The following is a 9,990-nucleotide window of genomic DNA, read 5'->3' on the forward strand; positions in this document are numbered from 1 at the left end:
CACTTAGCCCAGTGGCTGGTATGTCAAGAGCTCAGTTACAGCTCAGTTGGTGTGACCAGTAGAGGTGGGTCAACTGGGTCTGCTCTTCCCCAGAATGTGCAAGTTTGGGAGTGGAGCAGGCTTGTGTGACCGCTAGAAGGATGAAATAATCTCTTCAAGGGAAGATAATTTTGAAAGCCATTTCATATATCCTTTACTTTGCCCCAAAGGCAAATAGGGTATCAACTTGAAAGGCAATTTAGGATAGAGGGATAAGGCTTTTACTGCTAGTAAAAGGGGAGACTACATGATGGAGATTAACCCGACTGTGTTGCTGTGTGAGAGTCACAGCTGCTTCCCAGTTTCTGCTTTTATCTTTTCTCTACTCCTCCCTGTACCAGGCCCGCCCACTTCCCCAGCCAAGGGGAGTAATGCATCCAGTTTCCCCCAATCGGCTACTGACTTGGCACTGCTACAGGAACAGCGGAAGGAGACCTTTGCCTTCAGAGCAAGTTAAAATACCTCTGACTGAAAGCCCCTTCCTGGCCCTCAGGGTAGGGCAGGACTCAGTTCCCGTAGGCAGCATTTCCTCAGACTTAACAAACCCTGCACTAGCAGGTAGGTTCCAGAGCACGGAGCTGTGTTGTAGGCTCAGCCCCAAATACCTCTGGCCAGGCAGCAGAAGGCCCCTGCCGCTGACACACTGCACAGTGAGCTTTTAGCAGGGGTCAGCAAAACGTCCTTTCACTCCTTTGTGCCTGCGTCTTCTGCTTGATATGAGGTGGTGTCCTGTCATCAGTGGGGTTTGTCCTGTGACTTGGTAGAGCTGCTAACTGTAAACACTCCCACAAGCTATAGCCACAAATAGCTTGACCTTTTGCTTTCCTGGCCCCAGCCATAGAAGAACAGTTGGGCACCCATTTAGTACAGAGGATGCTTTAAAGCCCTGGGATAGGATTTTTACTCCCAAGAACTTAAGTTTGGTAGTGGAAGTGGGGTTTCAAATGTCTGGTTCCAAAGGCTAAGGCCTTGACCCAAAGCTAAGAGTGCAAAGACCCCTAGATGGTATGAAGGATGGTGCCCCTGGGGCTCCAGAGACCAGAGCTCAGCTCTTGGCCCTGCCACTCCTAGCTGTAGCATCATGCCGCTAGGCCTCACTGGGGTCTCATTTAGGAAAGAGGATGGTACAAAAATTGACCTCACAAGGCCTCCCCAGCTCTACTGTTTTCTAAGTAGAGTCAAATGCAGAACCCTATTGTGATTCTGAATTGTGGGGAGGGCAGGTTATTTCCGCTCCAGGGAATGAGCAACTGGGTCAGTTTTGTTGCTGAATCGGGGCATTGAGGTTTCTCAGGCCCAGGCCTGGCTCTAGCCTAGCCAACCCCTTCCTGGGCCAGGATTACTACCTTGACTCAACCAAGTCAAGTTTGAGTCCCCTCTAAACAAGTATTCCCACAAGATTGGAATCATTTTTCCTAAGGTTGGAGCATTAGTCTATGGGCTTCTTAGGAAAGCAGGGTAAGTTTACTGTGGACTGACATTCCCAATAAAATGGTCCCCTCGCCTTGCCAAACAAAAAAAGTACAGCCCCTGTTTTGGCAGTGCTCAATGAGACCAGCTGGCGAGAGAAAAGAAGAATCACAGAAATGCACTAGGATCCGCCTGCTTTAATTTCACAAGATGAGGTTGAGCAGTGAATTACTCACCGGAGGTCACACAGCTTCTCAGTGGCTGAGCTGCGACCATAACGCAAGTCTGCCACCCAGGGCAGTGTCTTCACCGCTATGGATAGGAAGCCCAGGGGCCTCATTAATAGCACGCATTGACAGACTGAGGTGAACTGTCCAGAGAGCTTTAGGCTTGGATGGATTGTGCCCGCCAAAGCAGACTGACTTGGGGACGCCCCAGGGCTCCAGCTTCTGTAGTCCAACATGGCCAGTTCTCTTGGACGAGTTCCTGCCTTGCCCTTCAAAGGCACCAGCTGGCCTAGGAGAACTATACAATGGCTTTATTGTATGTACAACTCATTAGCAGAGATCCACTCTGCGGGGGCTCCCTGACCCAACCTGAGGCAACCAAAGCCAATGGACTTTTTAAATTTTACATAGTGATAATCTTCAGGCGGCAAGGGTGTGGGTGAGTGTATGTCAAAGGCCACTTTTGAGAATACACAAAAGTTAAATACAACCTTGTCCCACCTCAAAAATAAATGCACATATGCTCCAGCTCTTGCATACAATTTCCGGGGGATCATGGGTTGAAAAAAGTCAGCTAAAGGACTCTTGCACTAGTGCTTTCACGTGCTACTGTCTGTTCAGCAAAGAGAAAACCCAGCAAGCCTGCTTCACAGGCTTCCTCCTCTCTCTCCTCTGTGCTCAACCAGACCCCACAGAGCCTTCAAGGACAGGGTGGCAGCCCTTCCTCCTTAGGTCTGGTGGACAGATGGACTTTTCCCCCTCTTTGTTTCTCCTCCTTGGATTAGATGGTTATCTTGTCTTCTAGGAGCTTCCCAACCTTCCAGGGTACAGGCAAATCCAACACACCTGCAGGAGCTCCTCAAAGGCACCCACATTCTTCCACAATCATGTCTTTATGATGGTCTAGAAGGACTCGGCCATTGTCCACGTACAGCATACTCAAGGGCTTGGTCTTCACTGGGGCACAGCAGGTGGAAGGGACTCGGTGGGGTTGGTACCGTTTCAGCAGACTCTGAAAGGGAGGACAGGGGTGTCAATTCACATCCCAGTGGTGAGGTCAGAATGGTGTCATTTCTGGGTAAAGGGTGAAAAAGTTACAGAGAGTTAAAATCAGTTTCTGGGGGCAAAAATAGAAAATTCTTTTCATAAAGGAATCAGAATGCCAATACATCATCAACTCTAATATCTAAAGGTACACGGGCCTCTCACCACTGCGGCCTCTCCCGTTGTGGAGCACAGGCTCCGGATGCGCAGGCTCAGCGGCCATGGCTCACGGGCCCAGCCGCTCCGCGGCATGTGGGATCTTCCCGGACCAGGGCACTAGCCCGTGTCTCCTGCATCGGCAGGCAGACTCTCAACCACTACGCCACCAGGGAAGCCCTAAAATAACTTTTTTTAAACAGAAGATTCTAAAAGCTGTATCTGGGTAGAGCAGTAGGTAACATATGTTCTCCTGTTGTTCTAGTCTAGAGTGCATACCAACTTTAAAAATCTTCCAAGAAACTCCTGGTTTAGTTCCAGAAATATGAAGAAGAGAGTCATGCGGAAATTCTTGTGGGATTTGCTTTGTTGCCCAGAGAAGGGCAAACAGAGTCAACGGGAGAAAAGGTAACAAGCCCTTGGCATTCTGGAACTGGGCCCTGTCCCTGTGGTCCAGTGGTGGCTTTTTGGGTCAGTGTTAGATTTGGTGACTGGGACTATCTGGGTTTCTGGTTCCCTCTGATCGTGCTGCAGGTAGGCTGGTGGACAGAAGTGGGAGAGACTCAGGAGGGCCTGTGCCCAGGACAGGTCCTCTAGGATACCAGCCCCCACCACTGCCTCCCTCTCACGAGCTCAGCTCACATTCTCCCCAGAGCTTCTGGACCCTGCCTGAGGCTTGGCATGGAGAATGTACTACAGGTCCAAGAGATTCTCAGTCTAGGCCTCATAGAGTGAAAATAAAAACACTTTGATCCCATGTGACCTTTGAGAGCAGGTCAGGACCACCATATATAAGCTCTCTTCTCTGCTTTCTCCACCTCATTTTCCTTCCATTCCTCTCCCTCCACCACCTTCTAGACCATAGGCTGATTAGTGGCACCTGGTGGTAGCCTCTGGCTTTATTACTCCTGCAAAATGGGTGTCCAACTCCTGTTTTTAGGCAGCAGAAGTACAGTGGCTGGAACAGTAATATCTCTACCTTGGCCTCATAAACGCGGCCCCCATTGCATCAATGAGTTACAGACTTCTAGTAATGGTAAGACAACATTATACCTGTTACCTGCTAACTATTGATACTACACATGTGGTATGCATATCATCTCATATAACCCTAGAAGTAAGGCATTGCTATCCCCATTTTACAGATGAGGAGACTGAGGCTCAGAGAGAGTAAGCAACTTGATCAATATCACATAGCTAATGAGTAGGATTCAAACCCAGGCCTGTCTATTCCCAAACTCCAAATTCTGAACTTCCTTTCCTAGAATGTCAGGGCAGTGGGAGGAACTGAGACCCTCCAGTCTACACACTCCACCCCTAATTTTTTTTAATTTATTTTATTTATTTATTTATTTTCCACCCCTAATTTTATGACAGAAGGAAAAAGTGCCAGGAAAGCAGTGTGTTCAGGGTCACCTGACAAGGCATGACTCCATGTAGGCTCTCTGAGGATGTTATCATTGGTCATCTCTATATCCTTAAAATCTGTCACAGAACCTGGCACATTGTAGGTGCTTGAATAACTGTGCATGAATGAACACAGTAACCTAACAGCAAAGCCAGTGTCCTGATCTGGTAGTAAAGACAATTCTCCCCCACAGCTTACCCCCTCCCCTCCCCAGGCCTTGGCATCACACCTGGATGTATGCGTGGTTGGTTGGATGGAACTCTTCCCCCACGGGGTTAGGACACTCGCCCTCACAGCGATAGGCATTGTACTGCTTGGGGTAGATGATCCAGGAGCCCCATCCGATCAGGTTGAAGTCCACCTGGAACTTGACCTTCCGACACAGTTGGTTTCTGTCCTGCAAGTGATATCGACGGTGCCTCCTGGCCCTCTCCCGGGAGAGTTGTCCCTCCTGGACCCGCCAGGAGCTCTCAGCTTCCCACAATAGGGTGGAGCCACCCAGCCGCTTCCGCTCCGGGGAGAGGTTGGAATAGAGCATGAGGAGCACATTGGTGACAGGTGATGTGGGGGGCTGCCGCCGGCACTCTCCAGCCAAACCGGACATCTGCTCCCTCAGCTCCCCAGGGTGCTTCAGCCACTTGGAGAGTGGCCTGGTCACCTCTAGGACCATGCTGCCTGAGGAAAAGGTAACCTGGGACAGAGTGACAGTGAACAGGTCCATTCGAAGACGTTCTGGGCAGTTGGGTGGGTCCTTATCCTCATTCAGCTTTGGCTGGTGGAAAATCTCAATTGAGAGTGGGACATCAGGAGTAAGGGCCACAGGGCTGGACAGCTGCAGCCGGAGCTCGGCCCATGCCAGATCCTCTTCTTGGCCCAGGAAGGAGAAGTCAAAAGCAAAGGTCCAGTTCTGCCCATCCACCTCCACATCTGGGTGAGAAAAAAACAGAAGGAAGCAGGTGAGTGGGGTCCTCCTGCAGCTTCAGTTGGTGTAACAACCACCATAGCTCATGACTGAGCCCTTACCTTATATGAATCGTCACCCTAACCCTATGAGCTGGGCATGTTATTGAACCCATTTTAGAGATGAGGAAAATTGAGGCTCAGAGAGGTTAAATTACCTGCGTGAGGTGTCATTCTTGGAAGGTGGCAAAGCCAAGAATAAGCCCAACTGCAAAGCCCAACCTCCAAATCACTGTTCTTCTGCTCCCCCTCAAGACACTCCAGAGAACAATTGGTAAAAATTGGATACGTTCGTCTCCTTCTCCCTTCTCCCCTCACACATGCAATCTAAGGACAAGCCCTGAGCTTTCTGACAGAAATCCTGGACTTCCACCCACCCTGTGGCCCGCTTGCCAGGCTTTGTCTTCTCATTGGAAAGGGTGGCCTGTTTTACAGCACAATGAGGTCGATTCACAGATCATAAGGGTTGGAGCTCCCAGGGAGGCATAGGCAACGGAAGCCAAAGACTGGTTACCCTTTCCCCCACCAATTCCTAAAGACAGAGGCAGACACTTGAAGAGTTCTTGGCAACCTTACAAATAGGTTTCTAAAGACATCCTAAACTTGACGGTGCGCTGACCTTGCACTTTTCCACCCAGTGGTCTCTCCTACCTACCTGCAGGGCGCTCACCCTTTCCCACTCCAGGTCATCCACACACCAGGGCAGACACAGCAAGCACACACCCAAGACAATTAAACCCATCCTGAATGAAAAGGAATGGGGAAGCACATTCCATTCATTTTAGTTCTGGACTAATGTGGTCTGATGTCTGGGAATAGCACATATTGGTGGATTTTTCAGGTCAGCTAAAAGTGCTCTTTAACTTTTTTCAAGCCCAGTTTCATCTTTGCAGTGGGAATAGTAATGCCCTACCCTTCCCTGCACTGTCATGAGGACCCAGGGAAATGAAGATGTTTCAAGGTCTATTGCTAAATAAAAGGCAGAGGTTATGCATTAGAAATAAAAACAGTAACCCTTTGGTGAATCAGTCCCGAAGGTAGTGATCTCTGACTTAGGTCCACTCTGGGCAGACCACACAAGAGTTTTGGTTTTTTTTGGTTCTTTGTCTCATAGAACATCTTTGGTCAGATAGTGGATTTCTCTGGGAAGTCCAGCCTGCATTAGAAGGGGGTAATTCCCAGCTTCAGCTTCCTGAAGCTTCTCCCAGCCCATCCCTAGATGTTCTTTTTCACTTAATTTCCACTTCCCTTCTCATTAGCACCTGCAGGAGGCAATAACCGGCCCCTGACTAGCAACTCCCCAGAGGTGTGGGGAGGAGGCTGACACCACCCACTGCCCTTCGCAGCACCACCCGGTGACATGTAGCAACTCCGCTACAGCTCCGCCTACACCAGGACTTAAAACACACTATCTCAAGTATCCACAAATGGCTTTTTAAAGGCATTCCAGCTACGTGTTTAAGAGGAGGGACCCGGTGTCTCTGGTGGTGGATCAAGTTCTGCCACTTGCTGCCACACTGGGCAGCCAGCTTTCTCTGGGCCTCAGTTTCCCTCTGGGTAAAAGGGAGATGGTAACAGTATCCACCTCACAGGGGTGTTGAGATTTACTGAGATAATGTGTGTAAAGTGCTTTGCACAACCACCAAAGTGCAATAAACGGCCATCATCAACTGCCTCCTTATTATTACCCAAGTCCAAGTTAGAAATGCAGATGTCCAGGCAGTGAGGGACCTGGACAGGGGAACAAAGTCATCTGCTGCTGGGATGGCAGTGTGGATGCAGGGGCAGGGAGGAGGATACTCCTTCCTGCTGGAAGAGTCTGAGACCCCACTACCCTACCTGCAGCCAAGGGCTCCCCAGGACACAGTGCTAAAAGGTTTTCTTAGATCTGACTCTGGTTCATCTTAGAATAATGGGGAGGTCTGATCTTTGAGGGTCACCAATGCCTGATAAAAGCCAAGAATGCTCTCCCCAGAAAAACTGCATTTCCTACTAACACAATAAATGTGATTTGGGGCTGGTTATAAGAAGGGGGTTCATGGACACCCTGAAACCCATCCACAGACTGAATGCAGACTTGGCCACACAGGCCCCAGCGAAATCTCGACCCACTTCCAATTCTAAAGAAGGAAGGGCTCATGATCTTGGGTTCCTTTCCCCTCAAACAGGGTGTTGAGTTAGAGTCAGGGACTCTAGAAAAAGAGGGTGAGTATGACACCGAGTTCCCACCCTACATTATTATAAATTATGAGGGTGATTACCATTAACTGCTTCCCTCATGCCAAGTGTTTTATAAGCCTTGTCTCCTTAAATCCTCCCCACCTTTATCACCATTTTGCAGATGAAGAAACTAAGGTCCAAGGTGAAGATGGTTAAACAGTGAAAGACCCAAGACACGGATGCACACCTGATTTGGTTAGATTCCAACACCCATTTCCCCTTATCCTGTGCAGGCTTACAAATAAACCCGAGAGGGAAAGGTACCACACTCACACAAATGAGGTAGAAAGAAAGCCGGGCACTTAATTTTTACAAACGGGGGGGAGGAGACTAGAAAAGTCAGCTGATGTGCCAGGGACACATGGGGAATTGGGAAGCAGGGTTTGAGGGACCAGACCCAGTTTCCCAGATTGTCAAATCACCACAAACCTTCCGGAACTCTCTGGAAGGAGGGAGTGAATTGGAAAAGTGCGCCTCCCACTCTTTGCTCATCCACCTACCCCCCACCCCCAACTTTCTGGCAGGGCAGAGCACTCCAGTAATTTTCAAATTGCTCCGCCCCCCGTGTGTCCCTAGTCTGACTAGTCCCCAGATGACCCTTCCGGAGACGGTCACTGGCCGTCTGAACCCAGACGCAGCTGGCCAGGGAGCTAGGAGCCCCCACTCCCAGATCACAAGGGGCCGGCGGGTGGCCGTCAAATCAGATTACCGGATGTGGATTTCGCCCGAACTCCGGGGAGGGCCGTCTGGCCCCCGGCAGGCAGAGAGAGGTGCAGGCAGGCAGGGGCCACCCCGGGCGCTGGGATGTGGATTGCCCAGAGTAGAGGAGCCCCGTGGGAAGGGCTCCCTCTTCTCAACATCTACCTGCGACCAGTGCCCAGAACACACGCTGCCCCATCCTCGCGGCTGATACTCTCAAGGTCACCATGGGAGTGACCACGCCCGCTCCAAATCTAGGCCCCGAGCCCGGTGTCGTCCGGGACACTGACACCTACCTCGCCTGGGCTGGATGACCCAAGCCTGCCGGAGTTCTCGACTTCGGGGCATTTCATCTCTAATCCATAATTTCTGAAACCTAATCCCTGATGTTACATGCTTGACACCCTATTTCGAACCTCAGTCTCAGCCTGAGACACTCCCAACGCCAGACTCCGGAACGCATTCACCCTCACTCGCGAAAAGAAAAAAAAAATTTTTTTTGACAAGACAAAATAATTGCAGCAATAATAACGACCATACATTACTATGCCTGGTTTTGTGCTAAGCGTTCTGTGTGCGTTGTCCGTAGCCCTCGCCAGTCCAATAAGGGAGGCACTATTATCCCTAGGCTACAGATGTGCAAACCGAGGCGCCCGGAGATTACGGTAGTTTAAGACGGCACAGATAAGCAGTGGCACAATCAGTCTTCCACCCTATAGTCCCGCGCTTTACCCACCCTAAACCGGACCGGAACGCAGAGGTCTCAGTCCGGGACACACCCCGGGTACCACCAACCCTGTCTCCCGAGCCAAGGCAGACGCCGAGACACCGTCAGCCCCAGCCCCTGAACGTGCCCTTCAAGCATGCGGATACGGTTTCAGTGGCACGTCTGACGCATGGTGCCGCAGCCCCTGCCCCTCCAGCCCTCTCCTGGAGTCCCGCGCGGGAGCGCCCAAGGCGCGCCGGGGGTCCAGCCGAGCGGGGCGGGGCGGGGCGGGGCAGCCTACCTTGCGCCTGCAGGCTACGTATGATGTCCGCCCGGAGCAGCGGCTCGCGGTACAGGCTCAGCATATAAGCAAGAGGGGATGGCGACGAGGGCTGCCCCCACGTTCGAAGGGGCACCGGGGCTACCATCGTGGCGCCCGCCTGGAGGAGAGCCCACCAGACTTGCAGGAGGAACAACGGCAGGCTGTGGGCGTGCATGGTGGGGTGGCGGGGCCCAAGGCCAACCTCCGTCCCTTATATCCTGGGCCTTCGCGGGCGCCCCGCCCCTGCCCTTCCTCCCTAGGGGAAGCTTTCAGGTCGGATAACACCCCCCAGCCCAGCCCCCGTCACCGGGGGTGGCCCCCAGAGGGACCACCTGCTGGGGGCAAGTGAGACCTGAGCCTGGTAGGGAGGAGACCTGAAAAACTGGAGGAGCTGTTAGGTCCAGGGACCGTCTAGTTTGCCCAGTCTGGACACCCTGGCACTCTGCTACTCCAGGCTTTTTTTCCAAGACACAGCTGGCTTGTCGCAGGCAAACTCCCAGGTCAGAAGGATGGCTTCCTTACTCTCCCCCACCTGGGGTCCCTGCCCTTTCCTCTTCCTCCAGGTTCCAAATAGATGTCTGGCTCAACCAGGAGCAGATAGAGAATGAAAGCTGTGTCTCCTGGAGGCTCTCGGGCAGGGTGCAGCCCCACACTGGCCTGGGAGGCTCCAGCCCAGCCTGGCACCGTGCAGCCTTCCAGGACACTGTACAGATGGCCTCTGGGAGCAACCCCTGCCTTATACGGCAGGGCCTGTCTGGAGAGCTAGCCTCTGAAAAAATGCTGGGTACTGGGAATTGCT

The 9,990-nt window shown here is 51.8% G+C and overlaps 1 protein-coding gene across 1 annotated transcript; it reads right to left on the reverse strand.

The window, feature by feature from the left end:
• Positions 1-1,919: 1,919 nt before the first annotated feature.
• Positions 1,920-9,748, reverse strand: NODAL (nodal growth differentiation factor). The gene is made up of 3 exons (XM_030759332.2): positions 9,171-9,748; positions 4,514-5,211; positions 1,920-2,688 (listed from the first exon to the last, which is right to left on the reverse strand). Exons 1-3 carry the CDS (start codon positions 9,364-9,366, stop codon positions 2,536-2,538), a joined length of 1,047 nt encoding a protein of 348 aa, XP_030615192.2. The 5' UTR covers positions 9,367-9,748; the 3' UTR covers positions 1,920-2,535.
• Between the last annotated feature and the right edge of the window lie 242 nt (positions 9,749-9,990).

Source organism: Delphinapterus leucas, chromosome 16 (genome assembly GCF_059928025.1).
Source record: "Delphinapterus leucas isolate spDelLeu-1000000601 "Yukka" chromosome 16, BTC_Dleu_Yukka2, whole genome shotgun sequence".
NCBI lineage: Eukaryota > Metazoa > Chordata > Mammalia > Artiodactyla > Monodontidae > Delphinapterus > Delphinapterus leucas.